General features: G+C 38.2%; 1 protein-coding gene across 4 annotated transcripts; it reads right to left on the reverse strand.

The window, feature by feature from the left end:
* Positions 1 to 1,341: 1,341 nt before the first annotated feature.
* LOC110958887 (synaptotagmin-2-like) lies at positions 1,342 to 22,825 on the reverse strand. Of its 4 annotated transcripts, none has more exons than XM_051951908.1 (13): positions 22,338 to 22,821; positions 22,076 to 22,127; positions 20,085 to 20,272; positions 18,273 to 18,446; positions 12,195 to 12,288; positions 9,131 to 9,355; positions 8,957 to 9,030; positions 6,988 to 7,107; positions 5,045 to 5,248; positions 4,764 to 4,910; positions 3,485 to 3,604; positions 2,037 to 2,148; positions 1,342 to 1,962 (listed from the first exon to the last, which is right to left on the reverse strand). In XM_051951908.1, exons 1-13 carry the CDS (start codon positions 22,491 to 22,493, stop codon positions 1,655 to 1,657), a joined length of 1,974 nt encoding a protein of 657 aa, XP_051807868.1. In that variant the 5' UTR covers positions 22,494 to 22,821; the 3' UTR covers positions 1,342 to 1,654. The 4 variants fall into 4 exon arrangements, with proteins under 4 accessions (XP_051807868.1, XP_022061284.2, XP_051807869.1 ...); XM_022205592.2 differs by having other exon boundaries at positions 5,045 to 5,230; positions 22,338 to 22,820; XM_051951909.1 differs by having other exon boundaries at positions 22,235 to 22,359.
* Positions 22,826 to 24,559: the final 1,734 nt, after the last annotated feature.

A 24,559-nucleotide genomic window follows, 5' to 3' on the forward strand; every position in this document is an offset into this window, starting at 1 on the left:
GTATGTGCTATCTGCAGCTAAATGCTATGCTAATTGCACTACAGCTAAGCTACTAAATTAGCTAGCTGGCTAAAACGAAAATGAAGGGGGAAAAAAAACCTGAAAAACGATTAGGAGCCAGTATTTGTTTTCAAATGGTCACAGTAAACACCATAAGGGCGACACATGACTTAAATAGACCATTTGTGACACCTGACTTCAATTTCAGGGGCTATTTTCTGAAGTTATTTTCTTACCTTCAGAAAAAAGAAAAAACATCGGGAACTGTCTCCGTCCATTGCCGCCATAGACTGTATATATAGATTGCCGCCTGTGTTTAAATGGTCACGCGCACAACAGATGACGCGCCCCAGCAGCACCACATTGGTTCAGGCCATATAAAGAATCTTTATAATGTTGTGATAAATATCCACGACATTTTTACTGACATTTGTTGTTTCTATGGACATGTAATTGCAATTACTTACTTATCTGCATAGACAGAGCACTGATATATTACCCAAACAGTGAGTGGAAATATAAGGAGTCCCAAAGCAGCATTTCCACCAACCAAATGCCATTGTGTAATTCCTATTAAAAATAGCTATACCTATCCTGCTTTCTCCATTTTTTTTTAGGATTCCCTCATTAAATATAGCATACAGTCTTATGAGTTCACTTCTATTAAACTTATGGAATTCATAAGGAAACAGGTGGAATTTAAAAACAATCTGAGTAGTAAGTATTTATTCAGTTTTGAAAACGAAACATTTCGATTCTGTCTTGTAATTTGAATTTATTGTTGTTGTTGTTGTTGTTTTGTTTGTTTTTTTTAAAAGGTATTCAGCTTTTATAGACCAAATGAATACATGGTGGAAAATGTAATTAATAACACATTTTTACAACAATAGCTATCATCATACCAAGTTCCAGGACTCAGTGACTGGTTCAGGTACTGGCTGGCCATGGATAAAACTCACATATATGACTCAAGAAGTGCCACTCTGTTGTCACAAACAAAATAAACTGTTTAACTGACCAATGGACATATAGGCCTGTCATGAAATCAATGTGGTGCATCCAACCAATTGCTTTAACCTGAAACTGAACATGTAATTATTAACTATGTAAGTGTAAGCAGCGCATTCCTGAAAAACTGAGTCTTGCTCACTGCAAGTAAATAAAGTTAAAAAGAGGAGGCACGAGGATTAAGTCATGGTTGATTTTGCTTTTTCACAGTACAGTCTCTTGTCCTTAGGAAATGTTTTTCACATACCCACTAAACAATTATTATTTGGTCTTTTCAACTTATAAACCATAAGCTTCTCCCTAGTCACAAAGAATCACTGAATTTACTCAGAGTCACATCATAGAGATTTAATAATGCAGAATGAACAGTTAAAACGAGCACAAAAGAACACAAATTTAACAGTAACACAAAAACAGTTATTCAGTAAGATTGTACACAAGTGCAAAACCTAAGAAGTGAGAAGTGATAGTTCTAATCTTTAAAGCTCTTCCAATACGATAAGGGCTGGAGCTCAAAGCAGAAATTGAAGAGATGAGGGTGAACAAGTAGATTGAGTACCATGAGGTGTCAGTGAATTTGCTGTTTAGGTGGGCGCATGAAGACCTCACTACAACCGTGTAGTGGACAAAGTTCATGAGCTGCACCTCAGATCAGCAGGCTGTGCCACTTTGCTACTGGCTGGCGGACTGAGCGCATCATCGAGGTCCAGTGCTCATCCTCTTTGCTCCTCTCCTTCCCCACACTCAGCTGTCCGATCAGACGTTTGGTTGATTTCCTGGCTGTGTGAGTCTCATACACAGAGATCGAAATCTTGCCCTGCTCCACGGGAAACTCTGGCAGGGAGAACATGAGGACCTGATTGAAGACGGTCACCAGGCAGCGAGCCACTGCAGAGGTTTTCTGGTACCTCAGCTTGCACTGGTTACACTGGACGCTGATCCTGGCATACAGGGCTGCACGGCACAGATGCAGTGAATTTCTAACTGTGTGCAAGTGATTTATTTTTGCAAAGGTGTTTCTTGTTTACCTGCATCCGAGCACATCTCAGTGAGGACCATCCTGACCTTCAGCAGGCCGACCTCAAGCCTCTGAGAAGTGGGAAGAAACTTCAACGACAGCAGCACCTCTCCAACAAGATCCTGAGCAGACAGCGAGAGGATCGGCGGTGAAAGAAACATTCATGTGCTTTACTTAAGTACCAAAACACTCCATCAACTGTAAAACTCCTCCATGAATAATCCTAAATAGGTAAAAGTACACACGGGTCATTCCAGAATTGGAGGACATTTTATGACCTACCATCAAATTCCAAATAATCCATGTGCAAAATACCAAAGCAGGCAACTGTTGTGTAAATTTACTTTTCCTGAGACCAAATCTAAAAGAAGTAGGAGAAAAATACAATACAAAAACACAAAATTAATCTGGAGTTCCCCTAAAAATGAATCACATGATATGTTGGAATTGACATCATCAGCTTTCCAAAAAATGAGTAGAGCAAAGATGGGTCCTCTCTTCTGTTTTTCACATTATCATAACACTGTGAGCTGTGTCCGTGATTGAATGTCTCACCCTACCTCATATGATCAGAATAAGACAAATTATTTGTATTTTTCCTTTATGTTTTTACATAAATAAGTTTGTCCTCTTGGTCAGCACTAACAGCTAGATAAATATCTAGCCTCTACTGCTGAGAAAAAGCTAGCATTAGCATGGATTAGCAACCCTGATATTGTGATTAGAGTAGGGTTAGCAAACAACAAATAAAACATGTCATAAAAATGGAACCACTGATGTGTAAGCTAAGACAATCAAGCCTTTGATAGTTTATTACCTAATATTGATGAATATGGAGCTGAAAATGAAATGGTAAAAGAGAAGGTTAATTATTCAAAAGTTTTTAAAACCAAATGTCCTCCAATTCTGGAAAGACTCATAAATATTAACAGCAAAATGCGATTAAACTAAAAGTCCTGGTTTGGTCCCTTTGATTCACAAATGATCAGATATGACATCATTAGTGTGTAAACAGGATGGACACTGTAAAAATGGTATTAGAGCTGAAATTTATGCATTGTTTTGAATGAATCTTGTTTATCTTTTAATCCCAGTTTGTTTGTTTTTTGGATCCCATCAACTTAAAGTCCACTTTGTTCCTTTAAACTTGTACTTTAATTTCTGGAAAAGTGTGAAAAACTGGTTCAACTAATCCTTCAATGTTGTGCATCTGACATCACAACATTTCTTCAAAACTGTCAGCAGTAACTCAGCTACTCTTTTCTTTGAATAGGATTACAGAGAAAATCAGGTAATTTGCATGAGTTTGAACAACTACGGGAAATGGGATGAATTTCTGCCCCTTATTGTTTTTTTCCAGTTTTGTAATTATGTTAAAATATTATACATTACATTTTTCAGAAGCGTCCCTCATTTCATCCTAGCTGAAAGTGGAGGGATAACATTTGCATGTTTTACCTTCTGGGGTACCTGCAGCTCCTCTTGTAGCTCCAGAGGGTAAAAGATGTTGAGCTGCCCGATAGGAAGCCTCACCTCCCCCAACACTGTGTGTCTGGAGAATTTATCAAAGTCCTTCACCTGAGACATAAACAGACACAGGACAGACTTACAGAAGCACACAATAGTTCAAATACAATCCGTTTTCCCTCAGAAGTGGTTTGTGAAATCTCTAGTTTGTGTCACTACTTCTGGCTTTAAATGCTTTTGAAGGTACAATATGACAGTCAACATATAAATTGTGCACATTTTAATTCATTGCAGTCGTGGACGTGTTTTCTTCGTCCAAATAAATACAGAAAACTTCATGAGTCTGACTGAACAAACAAGATTTTAGAGACACTGAGGAAGAGAGATCCCAGCTGGCAGAGAACGTTCCCAACATCACCTAGAGGTTCTAATCATTTTGATAGAAAACAACAATTTCATTCATTTCCAGTAGTGTTCCTACAAATGTAATATAATACTTTAATGTCAACATTTAGTGGGTGTTGTCCGGAACACAGGTGATGTTCCATGATGACAAAGTAGGAACCTTCTCAAACCAACATTCAAAAAAGGCTTTTCCAGATGCTATCGAAGTCTCAGAGGACAAATCTTTATTTCGTACAGAACGCTTTATAACGTTTCTATAATGTGGTATAATAATGTGGAACATTTTGCCTCTTTGTTGAGGGAACAGATTATAGAACGTTCTGGTATAAAAAGTTTCTAATAACAAGGGAAGTATGTTATCAATGCAACATTCAAAAAACATTTTCAAGATGTTACTAAGATCTGAGAGGAAAGAACTTTTATTATAACATGTTTCTGTGATGTGATAGACTAACAAAAGTGGAATATATTGCCAGAAATATTCTGTGGATGTTTTGGGAAAGTTTTTGTTGAAACACGTTATAGAATCTATAAAATGTTCCACAATTTTACATCATAGCCTAATGTGATAAATTAACAAAGCTGGGACATTCTGCCAGCAGTGTTCTGTGGATGTTTTGGGGACGTTGTTGAGGAACACATTAGAGAATATATCAAGCGTTCCCATAATGTTACATGATAGCAAAGGAGGAACGTTCTAACAGTCAAACAATGCTACCACAAAGCCTTTTTAGAACATTTTTGGTTATTCCACCTTTAAGAAAACCATTATGGGAACCAAAAGAAAACCGTCTGCAAAAAACATTAGTAGAACGTTCTCAGAATGTTCTAATTCTAGCTGGGATGTGTTTTTGTGTTGCAGGACCTCCATCCTGAGGCTGACGTGATGAAGCTTGTCCTCCTGCAGAACACAGCTGAACTGGTCTCCATATAAAGGGCTGCAGCTTCCTTTCACAGTGCGAGTTCTCCACTCCTGCAGCACCGTCCACAGAACAGGCAGCGTCTCTTCACCCTGAGCGGATCACAGCAGTCATCTGACAGATTTTGGCACAAGCTTTGGCCAAAAGATTTGCTTGAGCTTTATGCAAAAAATACAGTGAAAAAATTAAAAGAAAAACCTACATTTACCTGACCAGACTAAATTACCTCCTCATTTGTGAAGCCCTCCACCTCCACCGTCTCTGATCCAGCCCACATGAGTCGTAGTTTCACAAACGGCTGGAGGCTGCAGGTCTGGCTGAGCTGCAAAAGACCCTCGACCTGCAACACGGTGACAACCAGACGCGACTGCAGCCGGTCATAGTAGACGGAGAACCGAAGCGATCCATCAACCTGGTGAATGAAGATGTGCTATGAAAGACAAATAACGTTGATGCAGACTTTGCCCAAGAATGCACAATCGCTGATTTGTGTAGGTTCAAATGAAGGATTTTCACTCATTGCAGTTAAAATTTGCCATATGAGTACAAATCCTGAGCAGTAACCAGCAGCCAGACAATGAAAAATTAAAGTTGATCTGTTTTGTAAAACTCCATAAAAAAAAGTTGGAACAAATCCTAATTACCAGCCAGAAAACACGTCAACCATTGATGTATGAGAGCCATTCTCTTTGGGTAAAATACACTTCTGAGGAAAACATTTCTAGATTATGAAGACAGAAAAAAGGAATAAAATACAATGGACGAGATGCCTTGGTAAAGAGCAACAATTTTACAGAATTTATACAGAATATTTCTTGTAAATAATTGGTTACAAATTCAATTCAAATTTATTTTTGTTTTATGAGACATGCAGGCAGAAAACTTGATGAAAAAGTAGGTATGTCAAGCATCTGTCTTTAAATAGGTCACTTGAGGGAGTTGTCTCTGCCTCAGGAAAATAACACAGTCATGAACAAAAGTTTACATACACTTGTGACAATCATGTTGTACAGTTTGGTAGATACAGCGAAGTTTGGGATGTATGTCTAAGCTAGTTTATGTGTGATTGATGGCTGGTTTAGTTCCTCCTGTGCAGCAGGAGCAAGAGCCTATCAGCGATTCAACTCAACAATAAATGAACACTACCCTCTAAATCTCCTTTTATGTCTTCAGACTTCTGAATTACTCAGCTGTCTACCACCTTTCTTTCGTGTGTTACTATAAAACATGTTTATGATGCCAGCTGATCTTCGCATATTAGTCTCAGTTAACACAATTATCAAGACTCCATCGTTAAACAGTCAACATTGGTTTCGCTATATGCTGATTTTCTCAAGGGCTGCACAGCAGTGGTTAGCACTTTTGCCTTGCAGCAAGAAGATCCCCGGTTCAAATCCTGGCCTGGGCCTGGGATCTTTCTGCATGGAGTTTGGATATTCGTCCTGTGCATGCGTGGGTTTTCTCCGGGCACTCCGGCTTCCTCCCACAGTCCAAAAACATGTAGTGAATAGTTGTCTTGGAGATCTTCAATTTTTGGCTACCTGTCTCTAACTCATTCCAATTTCCAGCAGTGCCAAGATGGCTGCCTTTGAGGCTTCACATAATCCTTTTTGTTGTAGACATTATGTGAGAGCTGACAATGTCTGAGTTGTGCTACGGCTCGAATGTCAGCAGGAAACCACTCCAGGCCTTTGCATGTGCAGTGCTGCTGATGACATGCAATGGCTTTTTATGTACCCCGGGAATACAGTTAAGCTCAAGCATGTCAAATAGGACATAAAGTATTATGGAATCAGCTTCATGTTGGTCGTGTTCATTGTATTCTTCAGGTAATATATCTGTAGTGGTACCAGGAATTAAAATGAACAAGAAATTGAAGAAAATAATGGTGGTCTAATCATTTTTTCCATGACTGTATGTGCATAAATGTACATTGTTGACCTCTACTGTTAGGATCCATATTTTCTTTGTTAAACTGGCTTTGGCTGGGTTGCTTTTGTGACCCAGTTTTGTTTTTTGAGGTGGGCATAGAATTCTTTTATCACAGTGCAAACATGAACATTTCAAACAAATTCTACTTTCTTCTCCCTTTTCCTACACATTAATTCACTGTCGTCACCAACTCGCATTTTAATTTTGAAATCAGGGCTGCACAGAAATGTCTGCTACCTTTTTAATGCTTTCCTGCTCTCCCATGTCCTCGTCTCTCTGGCTGGATCCTGAGGACGGAAACGATGTCTGAGACAAACATCGACTCAGTCTGTGGGCCTCCGTGCTGACATCCTCCACCTGCAGATCACACATTTTCCATCAGCAGTGTATTAATAAAACTAGCACCTCCAGCTTTTATGCGGTTTCTGGCTCTCCCGTTGTTTGAACAAGCGTGCACAGGAATCTTTATGTACATAAACGACTCTGCCTTTATGGTGCATCTTCACGTGATCTGAATAAACAACACCCAACAATAAAATTATTTGCTTTATAATTAACATCCATCCATCCATTCTCTATACACCGCTTTATCCTCACTAGGGTCGCTGGAGCCTATCCCAGCTGACTCGGGCGAAGGCAGGGGACACCCTGGACAGGTCTTATAATTAACACAAATAAAAAATGAATTAAAGAGGTACTGATAGTGAAAATAGTTGCATAAGTAAAAGCTGTATTTTGTGATGTTATAACTCAGCTCAACTTTTTCTCTACATTTCTTGTCTTAATCTCTCTTTTCCCCTACATTTGTCCTATCAATGTAAAAATCCACGAACTCCTTTTAAACTTGGCAGAACTTTCACTGGCACGTTAGTCATGTGATATGAAGCGAACAGTACACTATCCAAACAGACGGCATCCAAGTTCTCAAACATCATCTCACATGGAAGAGCCTTACATCAACACAAATACCTCAAACAACCTGTGGTTAACCAGTCTGACTTCTCTCACAGACATAACAACCATGCTGCTTAAGAAAGCGCCATGTCAAGGTAGAAATGTATATAAAGGTTTAAAAGTGCATTAAAATTAATCATTTTAATTAGATATCCTGCTGTACTTAGAGTTTCTATAAAAAATAATCAAATGATTGGAAGTTTTCTCTTTTTATTGCTTTTCAACATTGAATCATGGCCATTTAATTTGGCTTTTTTGATAAGAATTTACAAATATAGACTCTTTCATGCACCAACTGACTGCACCTAAGTTGAACTAGATGAGTCAGTTTAAAGGGAGTTGAAAAGTTATTCATTTTAATTCATTCACATTACTTTATTGGGCTGCACAGTGGGTAGTGGTTAGCACTTTCACCTTGCAGCAAGAAGATCCCTGATTCAAATCCCGGCCTGGGCCTGGGATCTTTCTGCATGGAGTTTGCATGTTCTCCCTGTCCATGTGTGGGTTTTCTCCGGGTTCTACAGCTTCCTCCCACAGTCCAAAAATATGCTGAGGTTAATTGTTTACTCTAAACTGCCCGTAGGTGTGAATGTGAGTGTGATTGTTTGTCTGTATATGTAGCCCTGTGACAGACTGGCGACCTGTCCAGGGTGTCCCCTGCCTTCGCCCGAGTCAGCTGGGATAGACCCTAGTGAGGATAAAGCGGTGTGTAGAGAATGGATGGACATTACTTTATCGAAATCAGTTTTACTCTGACATGAACGAGTCCTTTTTACAAGTTCTTGCCATTGACATATTAAAAAGCAATAAACAACTTCCAAAATGGTTAGATACTTCTTATAGGCACCTTCATTTCTACTCAGTCTGAGGCTGATCACACCCTCGATACATCTACATTTTCCATTAAAAGTCCTCTGATTATTTGTTTTGTTTGTAACTGTCACACATAAAACTATTCTGTGCTATTTTACAACTCACTATACCAACCAAATCATGCATATGAAAAGATTAGAATCAAGTTGTCACATTTGAGCTGCATAATTTTGAAGGTCTCATATTGGGTTACTGAATGATTAAAGCAGAAAGTGGAATTAGTAAGTGACTACTGAAGCTTTACTTCATCTCAGTTATTCAAAAGGTGCATTTCATAATTCAGATTCACTTCACACGCCCAAGATTCTCCTCAAATATTAAACCATGACTGACACGTAACCTCACTCATGGATTTGTTAAGCTGGATTTTTGCTCTCACCTTAGTACTTGGAGCTCCTGAGTAGTTTCCTGCAGTTGTTGGCTTCTCATCTGTGTAAAGGAGGTTACTGCTCACTAGAGGGAAAAATCACACACAAGACTGCATTTAAGAATTTCTCTCCTGGTTGCACATCGAGCCTCATCACTTTGGCTGTTTACTCGATCGTCTACTCGCCCGTGTCATGCTGGTTGTACATATTGTGTGTCTGTGTGCAGCATCTGAAGATCTGCCAGGCCAGGATGCCCAGCGCCAGCAGCAGGAGAGTGACTGAGATGGCCAGAATGCTGTACTTGATGGCATCTGAAAATGGCATCTTCAGTTCTCCAGAGGATGAAATCAGCTCCACGGGAGCCACGAGGTCTATAATAGTCACCATGAGGCTCTGCATCCATGTGGGCTCTGAAATACACGAACACACACACCGATCAGCCACAACATCATGACCACTGACAGGTGAAGTGAACAACATCGATCGTCTTGTTCTAATGCAACGTTCTGTTGGGAAACCTTGAGTCCTGACATTCATGGGAATGTTTGGCATGTACCAACCCCCCACACCCCCATGGCAACAGCAATTATTAATGCCAGTTGCCACCCTCAGCAGGACAATGCATCCTGACACACCACAAAAACTGCTCAGGAGTGGCCCAGGGAACACGACAGAGCTAAGCTGTTAAGTAAGCGTTTCATTAAGTTCGCACAGTTCATCTGTGGAGCAGCCTTCCCCCCACTACAGGACATTTACACCACAGAGCCCACAACATCACCAAGAACCACACCCATCCACAGCACACACTTTTCAATTTTATGCCGTCTGGCAGAAGCTACATTAGTGTGAAAGCAAGGACCACCAGACTAAAAAACAGTTTTTATCCACAGGCCATCAGGCTACTATATCACTGACTCCCCTGCAATAACTAGAAATAACAATATTTTGCACACATCCCTTGACTGTTTACATATGATAGTATTGCCAACATTTGCACACAGAATTTATTTGTAGCATTTTTTTAAAATCTTATTTTATTTTACTATTATTTCTTATTTCATTTTTATCTTATCCCATTTTATTTGTTTCAGCTGTGTGAAAGGAGTTCACAAAATAAGAATTTCATCACTCAGAGTAATCGCTGTGTTTCTGCTGTGTGACAATAAAGTTCTTGAATCTTGAATCTGTTCACCTGGGTTCCACACTCCCCACATCCAAACCTGTGGGATGTTCCAGGATAAGTCTGATCTAGGTAGAACCCATTCTGCAACCCACAGGACCCACAGAATTTACTGTCATATGGCATCCACAGAGGTCCTGTGTCCATGCCCCACTGGGTCAGAGGAGATTTAACAGCATAAAGGAGACCAACTCAATGTTAGGCAGGTGGTTGGAATGTTATGCTTGATCTGTCTATACACATGTGAGGACCACAGGAGTTTTGGGTGGTTTTATAGACATGCTAAAAGTTCAAACAACATTATTATTTGCAATGCATGATTTCTTCTTGTGAACTAACCACAGTATTTGGTGACTAACAGGAGGGAGCAGCTAATTTGTGATATATTTAGCTCTACTTCTAATGAAAATAATTACTGCTGAAATAATTACTTCATTAGTCATGTTAGTCAACCAGTAGGTGACCAGTCTATATAAATAGGATTTGCTTTTCTTTCATATGATCACAAACAGAATATCTTTGGTTTTAGACATTCAACAGATAATTTCAACCCAAAGAGACATTATTCACTTTATTCTATTCTAAATAAAAACACATTTAAAAAGACTATAAAAAAATATTATATGGCAGAAAAGATCTCTGCCTAAGCTGGTATTCGCAGTCACAAGCCTCTGTCACTGAAGACGTATCAGTCTAGGAAAATGAATGGTAATGACGACAATGACGCTTCTAAGTCAGGATGAAGCACAGAATCGACCACAGTTGGTGTCAGTCATGTAGGAAAAACGTAAATCAAGTAACATTTGACAATTTCAACAAATTGTATAAAAGTTGTTTTGGGGCTTTGGGGGAAAAATACACATAATCAAGACCATAAGCGAACAATTACACATTTTTTTGGTTCCACAGACTGTTCTTTATCACATTCAATTTGAAATAAAACTCTATATACTACATCAAATTGTCAAACCTCAGCTTTTAGTTGATTAAGTTTACATCACCACTGCAGGAGTTGCATAATATCTGCACACATTTACAGTAAATGACAGAACAGAAAGGCCTATAAGGTCCTAAAACATACAGAAAGAAATCATTAACTTCTGCAACACAGCACTATGGAGCTATAAAAGACAAACAAACCTCTGTCTGAGTGGTGAAAATTGTGCAATCGAAGTCAGGAAAGAGCTTCTCAAGTTGAAGAGGTGGAATATTTTAGTCGGCTGATCTCAGTCTGACTGACTGAACTGAAGACTAAACAACAACCGCTGAATGTGTTTGCGGTAAAATTCTGCAAGAGCAACAAAGAAGACGTTTATGTGGTAAAGGCTTCAGACCTTCAGACTGCAAATGATTTTCCATGAAACCTTACAGAAAATCCATATTTCTAATGTGTATTTGTCCTCACTTGAACCACTAAACTCCGGGCTCTATGTGCCGAAAGCTTCACAATTATATTTCTTATACACAGTTCTTTATATAGTATACTGATGCAAATTTGGAATTTGGCACTTTATTGTAGCATCCTGGAGTGTCGTATTTCTGCCTAAATGCAGTAAAGCAAAGTCTGAAGAATTACACAAACCCTCATAGTCCGCCCGACAACCTTGTTGTTTTTTATAAGATAGAGTTGGTAAATATTTCCAAAAGTAACACACCTGTATTCCCAAAAAACACCCACGCATGCACTAGATCAGAACACCCTGAATGTACACATGAACAGGTTAAATACTACTTAAATAATTCTTCAAGTGCACAAAAATACTACAGGTGTGTCTCAGTTGTAAAGACATGATAATCTCCTATCGAAACGGCTCAGTCAAATTACACTTGTCTTGCTCACATTTTATGCAAAACATGACAAACACTGCAAGGAAAGTCCATGAAGCAGTATTAGAAAAGACTGCAATTTGAATTTTGCACAAGTTATACTCAAACATGTTGTGGAAAAAAACGGTGAAAATAGTGAAATGTAAAGAGACAACTTAACTTTGTGACTCTGCAGAGCTCCTGTTGCTGTTTTCTACTTGAAAAGTAACCATAAAAATCCCTTAAAAGACAGAAATATTTACCTGTAATGAGAAATATGAAACTCAGCTCTTCTTTTTCTTCAATTTTACCATCTTGCTGTGCGGCTAATCCATGCCGGGAGCTCTTACATTTCCACTGAAACAGCCAACAGGAGAAATTCAGACTCACACCTTATCATCTAACTGTTCCTCCCTCTCTCTTCTCTCTGCACACACCCAAACACATGACTGCCTGCATGGCATTCTGGGTGAACAGGTTTGATTAGATTTAGAGGACGTTTCACAGCATCATAGCATGACTTAAAGATTCCTCTGCAGGCCAAATGCTCAGGTCAGAATTTCTATGAACAGAATGTGGATTTAAAACATGTCAAAACATTGCACTTTCAGGTGATAATCCACAACACTGCATTCTCCACCGCAGTCAAAACCTATTTTAATTTAAAAAGAACACTAATTTTATCCAATAATTCTAACTTAAAGCTGTTAAATATACGTTGCAGAGAGGTTGTATGCGTTTTCCGAATTGCATGTTCAGCTTCCACTCTGCTCTGCTTTATCATTCATCCGTATCCAAACCAGCTGGAGCTGCAGGAGCTGTAAAGTGACGATGATAACAAACCCGCCGCCAACTGTGACAGCTCAAGAGACACCAGGGCAAAGATATGGCTGTAAATGATGACTGTCCAACAAGATTTTGCTCTTCTTTCAGACTCATCGCCTATTGTTTTGCCTGCTGTCAGCGAGGAATGTAAAGGAGAAAGGAAACGTACCCATGGACACGGATGAAAGATAAAGTTACTCTGTAGAACGAGGAACAAGAAAAAGTATGCTTAACTCTCTGGTTTCATTGTCTGAGGAAGGATCACAGACAAAAAATAAAAACAGTGGAGTGAAAGAAGGAAATAAATAATAAATGAAACAAACTTACTTAAACTCCGGCCAAACCACTCAAAGAAGTTGAATAAGTTTAATAAGTACAGGAATTAAGTTTCCATGACCTACATCAGGGGTGTTAAACATGTGGCCAGCGGGCCAAAAGCGTGCGATCTGGCCCACGACACGATTTTGTAAAGTGTAAAAATTACAAAGAAGACATTAACTGCAAATTGTGAATTAGTAAAACTATAAATTTAAAATAGTTTCTAGCCTAAAACAAGTTGTTTTGATCAAAGTAAAATGCTAGATTTCTCATTGTTCTTTATTCATTTTGTGTCTCATTTCTGTAATATTTTGTCTTGTCGTTGTTGTCGTTTGTCTTTGTCACGTTTTTGTCGTTTTTTCATTTCCTTTTATTCTCACTTGTGTTTTTGTCTCACTTTTGTCATTTTGTGTTTTGCTTTATTCATTGTTTTGTGTATCGTTTTTGTCATATTGTTTCACAGTTTTGCCATTTTTTGGTCGCTTGTAATTTTTTTGTCACTTTCTGTTTTGTTTGGTGTCCTTTGTCTCATCTTTTGTTGTTTGTGTCATTTTTGTAATATTTTGTCTTTGTTTTTTGTTCAGTCCCAGACACTCTGTGATCTCTAAGTTGTGACGTGTAAATGATAAACTGAGGAATAATAGTTCAGGTTGCTTATGTTTTGTAGAAAGATAGTTCATTAAATGCAAACATTTTTAGAATGTACGTTTTTGCAATAAAAGAAAGGAAAAATTTGGAGTTGTTGTTATTTATCGGTTATTATGCTGTGATTTTACTGGTCCGGCTCACTGCAGATCAAATTGGATTGAATGTGTCCCCTGAACTAAAATGAGTTTGACCCCCCCGATCTACATGTGATTGAAACATGCATTCTCTTTAAACTGCTCAATTAAGTTTCATTTATTAACTTTAAGAATTAAGTTTCGTGCTGTTAATAAATCTTGACGATATTATTAAAAACTGATTTGCAAACATTGCTAATAGAGTTTAGTTTTACCTACTTGTTGTCCTTGAATACTACTGATAATAGCAGGTCCTGCATCACTCTTGAGATGCATAAAGTATTAATATCATCTAAATGGTGAAAAATTGATTTAGTAGGTGCACAAGCATCTTGTAACAACAGATATATATATATATATCCCTGCAACATCAGCATGACAGTAAAAATGAATAGTGTATATGTTAAAAACACTGGCTAGAAGGTTTACGCTATAATCGAACCTTGAAGAACCCCATAGGGTTAGTGTTTAGGTGACTTAATATTTACAACAAGCCAACAGATCACTACCACCTCAATATCCTAAAAATTCCAATTTTGACAATTTTCTCTTTTACTCTGATGCATGCCTGATATTTTTAAGTTTTTATAATTTTACACCAACTCCTCTTAAAAGATGCCTGGCCCACCCAGAGCATTTAGGTGCTCAGATAGAAAGAGATGTTCCATATATTCACCTCTTTTCAGTAAATTAATGGAAGTGTTACAAGGCCTGCCCAAAAAACTGCAAATATGATTAATTTCAAAATGATTATGTGACTCCTGCTCTAAATGACCGGAGCTGTTGATTACAGTTTGAGCTAGAGGACTATTGGTTAGTGAGGTGTGACATAACACCTGGGATGAATTCTGGGATGTTAAATAGTTGTGGAAGTACTAGAGGAATGGTAGAAATAAATGTCTTTATATTTTAACAGCTGTTATTTTGCACCTCCTAGTTTACAAAAACCACAAAACACAACAAAAATGGAGTTTCACCATATGGGACTTTTAATGCTAATGTTAAAGCTAGCAAGCTGCCCGCACAACCAATCCATGGGAAGGAAGTAGATGAGATGTCGCAAGAAAGCTACACAACAAGCAAGAACTTTTTAATCTAAAAAAAATAAATAAATCAGGCTGTAACTAGTGTAAACAGTCCAGACTCCAGCTGAAGGAGTGTCTACATCTACAACATGTTAGTGCCCAATTTCATCATATTGTAGCTTCATGTTTTTACAGTGGGGGGAAGCCGTGACAAATCATCCATCTTTAGATACAGTCCATGATTTTCTACTAAAACCTTCTAAAACCCAGCTTTCTACTTTTAGCTGCGACACTCTGATGTACCATTATATCACCTATATATAATAAGTTTACATTTTACCATGACTCAGCTACAGTTTATTATCTAGATGAAAAGCTGCACAGCATCCCTCATCAATTCCCATACAAACACTTCAAGTTCATCTCTTAATAATAAATAAAGTGTAATTTCTCTCAGATAATTGAGGTCTACTTGGATAAAATACATGGGGTCCTCGACTTACGTCTGAGTTCTGTTCCTACGGTGTGATGCAAGTTGATTTTTGCCATAAGTCAGAACTCTGGCCAAAATGTAAAGAAAGCTGTTACGTGCATCACGTTATGATCAATTCTTCACAATATTCATGAATACTAATAACTTTCATGCATGTATGAGTTATTTTACAAGAACATAACAGAAATTGTAATGGACTGATGTTGTTGTGGATGCTGAGTTTCAATGTTTACTGTTCAGTTTGAGATTTACCTAATGTCAGTGAACGTGCCATGTTTCGTTAGCTCACCTCTGATTGGCTGAGAGTCAACAGTAGCGTGTGTGTTGCTCTGTGCTGGTATGTGTGTGTGTGTGTGTGTGTGTGTGTGTGTGTGTGTGTGTGTGTGTTTGTGTGTGTGTTGCTCTGTGCCGTGCCTGTGTGTCGAGTGAGAGAGAGGTGGGAACAGCGACTAATTCTGAAGCTAAGTTTTAGGGTTTTTGTAGTTATTTTGGCGTTAACTACGGCCCACAGCAGTCTGTGTGAAGGTTCAATAAACAACCAGAGAACCAGATGAAGTCTCACTCATTCATCACAGAGGGTCACTATGATATGTTGCACTGTTTTTACAACTTGACCGATGTTCGTTGGTGTTTCGCCCTGTTCCAAGCGTTTTATTATGTCTAATTTCACTTCCATGGAGATGTCATCAGAGGAGTCTCACTTACGCGTGGGAGCCATAATGAAGGGCAAAAAGTTAGCGAATGTAGCACAATCCAAGGAACAACTGGAGAATGTAAACAAATCTGTCTTATAGCGGCGTGTGATGACCAGTTCTGACTTAACAACGAAACGCTGTAGGTTGATGACGTTGTAAACTGAGGACCTCCTGTATACAAGATATCATCTAGCAGAAAGAACTAGAGTAAAGTGTAACACTCACCAGTCTAAACCACTGATACATTCAAGTTTGCATAGTCAAAGTTAATCAGGACACACTGAACAGCCATTAGGATCAGTTAATACTTCTCATAGTCTTCCTTCTCAGCACTGTGATGATCAGGGTCACCATGGCAACTGCTCCCCTGTAAAGTTCAGAAACGACCCGTGATCCTTTTCAGTGAGCCCTCCGATCACAGACAAGACGGCAGAAATGCTTTCTTCAGGACTCAGTGGAGCCTGGAGACAAACAGAGAAGCAAAACACAACTGTTCATGCACAGGCGTCTTACCACAACGACCCCCACAGCCTTTGGAAGACACATCATGGCCGATACTCTGCAGTTAAAAGCGTTTTCTGGATGTCAGTTTCCTCATTTTTCTGTATAATCTTTAGAATCCCAGAAAGACTGTGACAGAGTGATTCAGAGTTTCCTCTTACCTCAGATCCTCCCATGTCAGTGCGGACCCAGCCAGGGTGAATGACCATGCAGAGAATCCCATCAGGCTCCAGGTCTACGGCCATACAGCGAGTAACCATGTTGAGGGCACTCTGAGAAGAGAAGCAGGAACTCTTTATACTGATATTAACGTAGAGTTAACCTGCCTTACATCCTTTAACACTCTCTTACTTCTTATTATTTAGTATTAAAGGACAATTTAAGCTTATTTTGGCTGAATAGCGTGACTGCTGTGGCTCTGTAGGTCATGCTAACTTTGCACCCTTTACCTCCTTTGTAGACAACTGTGTGCATAGTGCATTTTAGAGCATAAGCTTTGTGCAGTTTCCCCCAAAAGTTTGTCTTCAAGTCCGACCAAATGTAAACAAAGAAGTTTAGCTACCTGGAATTCACAACTTGCTAACTTGCTGCATTGTGGACCTCGACTTATTTGCTGATATAATCACTTGGCATCAGGTCAGGCAGCATCTCTTGCTAGAGAACAACATATTCAGCATAGAATTTTTTTTCTTGTTGCATTTGATGTACTTACCATAAAAAGGGCTGAGCATTTAATTCAGACAAGTTTTGGTCTTTTTTCCAGTTGGTTTCGACGAAGTGGAACAGCATCTCCTGCACAGCGGCTCGGTGGTTAGCACCGTCACTTTGTAGCTAGAAGATCCCCGGTTCGGTCTGGACAGGGGACCTTTCTGCATTTCTTTTCTGTGGCCACTCCAGCTTCCTCCCACAGTCCAAAAACATGCTGAGGTTAACTGATCATTTTAAATTGTCTGTAAGTGTGAATGTGAGTGTGATTGTCTGTATATGTAGCCCTGCAATAGACTGGCGACCTGTCCAGGGTGTCCCCTGCCTTCGCCCCAAGTCAGCTGGGATAGACACCAGCCTGTGACACTAATGAGGATTTAAGCAGCGTAAAGATAATGGATGGAACGCAATCTCCATATTGGCATGAAGTACTGCTGTAGTTTCACAGCTGGGGTTACTCTCATTTATGGAAAATGAAGATCTTCCAAGTCTGGAGTCAACAGGTCCCAGCCTTTGTGGCAATTTTTTTCTCCTCAGTCAGCCGCAGTGGAGTGAGTGCACAAACAGCAACAGTTTCCAGTGGTATCGACTCTTTGGCCTTTCGAACTGAATGACTAACGATCTTCTTCATAATGTTCCACAGACTAATTAGCAGTTGAGTTTCCAGAAAGTTGGCGTTTCGTACTGTATGTAAACAAACCGGCATGTCTGGATGGATGCACAGGATGATTTTTTCAGCTGGGTGAAGACTTGGAGGTGTTTAATATGTGTGTGTACTTTATATCCGACTTGAAAACAAACTTTTAAAATGATTCATGCAACAGTCCGGTTTTTAGGAAACCTTTAGGAAGCTCACACTTTTCACTTCCTTTGCCTTGAATCTCTACAACGGGGGTGAAACTTGCCAAAATTAGCACAGCGTTTCAAGCCACAATGGCCACATTACAAACCTGAATCCTCCTCTAAGCAAGTGCTTTCACGCCACAGTGAACATTACCTTGGAGGTCCTGTAGGGATACCATTTGAAGGTGTTGCCCCTCTCCCCCCAGTTGAGCTCCACTGAGCCCAGCAGAGAGCTCATGTTAATGACTGCTGCTCTCTGGATGCTCATAGTCTTAGAGCCAGCTAATGCTCCTCTGGATGCCGCTCGCTTCAACAGAGGCAGAAAGGCCTGGCAGGGGCAGAAAAACAAGAATCACACTTTAAAACTCTGAAGCTGCAAAAAAAAAAAAACACGACAATTTTCATGATAAGTTTGAAATTATTGTAGAGTTATTCAAGGTTTTTAATAAGAAGACAACAAAAGAAATAAATAAGGTCAGAACAAAGCACAAAACTGAACAGAGAACTGTTTAAATATTTAATGTTCTTAATTTTCAAGAAGGTTTGAAGCTTTATCACTGAGAGCAACACATTTCATACTGTAGGCGTGGAGACATAAAGTTACTGTTGCCCTCTGGTGGCCGAATGTACATCTCACAGAGAAATGGTGTGAATTTTATATGGATTTTTCAAACAAGGAATATATCAATATCTCAAGCTGCTTAAAATCCTAATCATGTGTTTATCCCTGTGAAACTGTATGAAACAGAATATCTTTAATCAGATGAATACTCGAACAAATGCTGAAATACCATCAGATTCCAGACATTCTACCGAGCAGACCCTCAGTGTTGAGTTCTACAGAGAGCTCCACTTTTCAGCAGCACAAATGGTAGATGTGAAGTTTCTGGACATATTTATTGTGAATTTGGGCTGCAAGGAGGGATTATTTTTCACAAAGTTTCATCTGTTGATAATATTCTCAAAATATTAGTAATTTATTCTTTGAAATTAAATTTTAAAATATCCAGAATTTTCCACAAAGGTGACATCCTTAAATGACCTCTTCTCCAGGACTCAAAAATAACATGCAGAAAAAAAGCAGAAAATCCACAAATAACCAAATATTTGTTCTTTTAGTTCAGAAAAATGACTGAAATGACTAACAAAATAGGTCACATTTACTGTCAGTTTCTGTATATGTCCAGGCCATACAGAGGAACCGGAAAGATGTTTCTCTCTCATCTTTGTAGTAGTGCCGTACTTTAAAAAAAAGGATAAAAATAAAGTATAAATAACATAAAAGCTCTAAAAATGAACCTATGTACACTGGCGGTAGTGCATTATAGTGACAGCTTATTGAGGTGGGAGCAGGTTGATTAATTCATCTATTCATTGATAATTGACACTGTTCCTAGTTTGGTCAATTCTGTGTTGTTTTCTGAAGTTCCTGTGTGTAAATGAAGTGGTAGAAGAGAGGGGAGTGGCAGCTTCTGCTCTGTGTGACTCATTTCCAAAGTGAAGCAGAGCTTTGGGCAGCAGTGTGGCCTTGCACTTACAGAAACTGTCCTTCAGCGGGAGCAAACTGTGAGTCAGCAAGAATGTGCCCTGCTGACACGCTTTTGATCAGTGCCTGAATTTGTACCGGCGCAGGATGACGCTCTGCAGTCCGCCCTGCACTCAGAGGCTCACCACAACCAAAGCTTCAATGAATATTTATGACATGCAGCCTGTCCTAGCCCCATGGGGTTTTGTTGCTTCTCTCCTTCAAGGTCATCATTTTGACTTAGTTCCCATCATTCAGGAAAGGAACCATTCATGGGTGCAGCTCCTGGCGACCAAGGAAAACAGAAACGTGGCTGCTACACTTTTTTATTTCACTTTGTGGTGCAGTGAGCGTTTCCAAACAAAACTTTTTTGACCACTGAGAAGTGGATCCACTGCACCCAAGTTGCCAGGAAGGACAAACTAAATAAGAAAGCGTTACCTTGGTGATCATTAGAGGAGCCACAGAATTGGTGTGGAAGTTTTCTATCATCTTCTCTGCAGTAACAGAATGAAAGTCGGCCACCACGTTGATCCCCGCGTTGTTGATCAGACAGTTCAGACCTTCTTCTTGCACCAGCTGAGCCACGTCTGCTGCACACTTCTCTATGCTGTCCTGGTTCACTACATCTAAAACAGAGACACATAGAACCAAACCAGAGCTGAACATATGGAAAATAAATCAAAGGATGACTTCCTGTTTAACTCAAGCTTTATTCTATAATGTTCACTCACAGATTCAACTGTGCCTCTGACAGTTTATTCCCTTCAGCTTATTAATGACAATATATTCTGAATACGCAGAAAGTTTAGTTATATAACCCAACAAAAGACACAGTAGAGAAGAAAAGAATGAATCATGCATTATTAGAATGTATAAAATCAAGTGATGAAGACTGCTTTTAGTATTTAAGTGTCAGGCGCTTCTCTGTGATATCAACTGGCAGTTCTTGGTGGTTGATCAGAATATACAGTATCGTTTCCTTTAACAGATGAAAAAATGGTCTTTGTCAAACTGTATAACTTCATATTCAATCATTTAGTTTCATTTGCAATATTTGTGTACAATGTATAATATTTTTTACTTTTCATTCGCAATATTTCTTTTTAAAGCAGATTATTTTTCGAATTTAATTTGCCATTTCTTTAAAATGTGCATGACTTTTTTATTCATTTGCAATATTTCTTTGTGTATTATTTGTTGATTTTATTTGCAATATTTCTTCATATTGTATATTATTTTTATTTATTTGCAATATTTCTTTGAGTATTATCTTAAAATTTTATTTGTCATATTTTTTAGAATGTGTATTTTTTTTAATTGTATTTGCATTTCTTTATAATGAATGTTATTTTGAAAATGTAATTTGCAATATTACTTTATGTATATTATTTTTTTACATTTTATTTGCCATGTTTATTTATACTGTATGCTATTTTTCAAACTTTATTTGTAATGTTGCTTTATAATGTGTATTGTAAGATAAATTTAATTTGTAATATTTCTTTCCAGTTTGCATTACCTTTTAAATTTCATCTGCAACATTGCTTTATGATGTGCAATATTGTGAACTATCCATTTGCAGCATCTATTTATATTATGTAATATTTTTTAAAATTTAATTTGCAACATTTCTTCATATTGTTGCATGTTTTTACATTTTCATTTGCCAGGCTTCTTCATGTGTATTATTTTAAATTTTATTTGCAATATTTCTTTATAATGTGCATTATTTTTTTTTTTTACATTTTATTTGCCATATTTCTTTATGTGTACTATTTTTCAACATTTTATTTGCAATATTTATTTATAATGAGCAATATTTCAAATTTATGTGCAAAAAATTCATTATCATGTGTGATAATACTTTGCTACCTCAGAATTTTTATCAGCATTACTTCCTATTTTTCTATTCTAGTCTTATTTTAGCTTAATTATTCATATTTTCAGTCATATATCATACTTACATCTTATAAATAAATGCTTTTCTGCATCTGACTGGCAGAGCTCTTGGCACACCGTTTTGTAGCATCTTCATTGTTTTTGCAGTATATGTTTCTCTGCTGCCGTTGCACTACTTGGAGATGTTTCAATGTTTAATTTCTTCATTCACTGTATATTCTTATTAGTAGTATTTGACACTATATGGTGCATTTTATTTATATTTTCTTATTGTCGTGGTGGTCACTTTATTCTTTCTGCTTGCTGCTGTAACAACAGAATTTCTCCTTGGGGCTCAATAAAGTTTTTCTATTTTGTTGTATTCTATTTTCTCATGTTATGCTCCTTTGTTTCGGAGCAAAATCTGGCACGTCTCTCCTTCCAGGATTAATAAAGTTATATTGTATCTTAAAAGTTAAATGATATATGGGTATTTGTTTTTCCCACATTACTTTCTCTTCCACATTAACCACTGTTTATGTCGGTCTTACCTAAAGTGACTATGTGGATGTTTGGATGCTTCTCTGCCAGTTCCTGAAGTTTCTGTGGGTCAAAAGCGCATCAGGTTATTATTGAGTCAGGGAACAATGGCGGCCTCTGCTGATGGTGGCCATGATTAAACTTTATTTAAATCCTTAAACCATCTCTACCTCTTACGTAAGTCGACTCAGCGGGAGCAAAACTGCATTATTTCTCCATTATAGCGACGTTTAAAGCACTACAGCCACAGTAAAGGTTTTGGTGTTAATGTACCTCCGCCGTTGCAGTGTTCCGAGTCGTGGCTATGATCTTGCCCGGTGAGAAGCCTCCACTCGCCAGACGCTCGACTAACTCCAGCCCGAGGCCCCGGTTGGCTCCGGTTACCAGCACCGAGCCGCATTTTATGAAATTCGCAGCACCGCCACTCATCTTTGGGCTTTGGACTCGGCGTGTGGAGCTGTCGGTCCAGAAATGACAGGTCGGAGATAATCGGCAGGTGTCACGGGACTCCTCCGGTAGGGGGAGGATTGCTCCACGGGACACAAATCGGGTCAGACCCTGTACGCGGCGAAGATGGGTCGACAGAGAGTAGCTTCCACGACGGAGCTGGGAAACTTAACAGAGCGGTCAAAAGCAGACTTTATTTCGATTAAATTGCAGTAATAAACCTTAAACAGCCAAACAGATCCGTAAAAGAACTAAAATTCAATAGAAACATCTAATTGTCTCAAATACTCTACTCCTTTTAGTTCATATTTCCCACAATTCAGTGCGCACAAATCCTCCAACGAGCTGCGTTTGTATGGTTTCTAGTTTACTCATCTTTCCTTAAGACTCTTTGGTGGCAACAGTTCCCATTCAAAATCGATACCTAGTTGGTTTGGAAATTATTGAGGAAAACATCTTATTAAATTAATTTAAAATTAAACAGGCAATGGAAAATGAGGCGCAACGAAAGGAGGAAAGAGACCAAACACGCAGTTTCAATAAATATGTAAAAATATCTGCCTTTAAATGTTTACAAGTGACGACGCCAATGTTATATTTAGTTAACCTCTGTACTTAAATTATTTTAGATGTTTTTAACAATGCTGAAATCATCACCTTTGGCTGAAACCTGGAGAAATGTAAATATATTCAGTCTCGGGGTGCGCTTCATTAAAGTCACCTGTAAATGTCGTCACATCACCGCTGTAACCTGGGACATGCAGTTTGTCGATAAGCAAGCTAGCTAGCTATTATGTTGTTTTTTCAGTCTATTTCCTGTATTTCTCATTTGTAAAGGATCAGTAGTGTTTTAGTACCATCAATTTGGCCACGCTGAACTGCATTCACCACACATCGTTGGCTACAGTAGCTGTATGTGTACTCATCAAATGGTAAGCTAACCGTTAACATGGCATTAGCTACCATATTTGCAAAACTTTTCAAAGAACCAATTAAACTGTAAATCAAGGCAAAAGTTTGTTTTGGAAAGTCCAAACCTGAAAAGATATACCGGTGAAGCACCTGGAATACAAGTATTTTATGTCAAACAAGACTAAGTAAGTACATTTCAAAATTTCACATGAAATACCCTGCTAACTGTCATATTGCCAAGTTTATAGTTGGTGTTTATTGTACCTTTTGTAAACATGACACAGAAACTGTTTCTCACATACATTCTGATTGTGAAACATCCCAAAAGTTTTGGACAGATCTGAATTCTCACTTTTTTGAAGCTACTGTCTACTCTTTGGACCCTTAAGGAACTGCATCTGTTTTTATGATAATCCAAGAGCCACCCTTGGCTCTGTGATTAATTTCAATAGTAAATTTTCTTGTTTTATTTATGTCCTCATATGTAGGTATCTTGTCACATTATATTCTCCAATCTAATTTGTATCATATGTAACTAATCCATATGTGTCGTTGATGTTTATATGTTACTATTTAGTGAACAAAAAGCACTTTACATTTGCTAAAATTTACAGCTGTTTCATTTGAATGAAACTGCATAAACTACTTTTTCTTAACTTATGGAGTACTACGTAGTGTTTACTACATTAATATGCACTGCTAAATGTAACGTAAATATAAATTTAATACACATGCTTGTCCATGAAGCTCAGCCTTTCAATGATTCCTCGCTACTTCCGAATGTCATCAAACTACTTATTTTATTGTTGTTTTGATTGAGAGACTGCTAGCAAAATAATTTACATATTGTGCATTTATTTGAGTATGTTTACATCAGTATAGAAATAATTGTGTGGGACATATGGAACACTTTTAATACAGTGCGTTCAACGTCAATGGGACAAATCGATTGAGTGGAACTTGCAATAAGCAGGAGTTCTATAAATATAAATATAATATTTATATAAATTTTAATAATTAACATAAAAATATAAATATGACAATAATTATTAATAATCACAAAGGTGAACAAAATGTTGTATTTTGTGGAAAATCTTTTGCAGTAATGACTGCGTGAAGTCTTTGTCCACAGACTT

Source organism: Acanthochromis polyacanthus, chromosome 8 (assembly GCF_021347895.1).
Source record: "Acanthochromis polyacanthus isolate Apoly-LR-REF ecotype Palm Island chromosome 8, KAUST_Apoly_ChrSc, whole genome shotgun sequence".
Lineage (NCBI taxonomy): Eukaryota > Metazoa > Chordata > Actinopteri > Pomacentridae > Acanthochromis > Acanthochromis polyacanthus.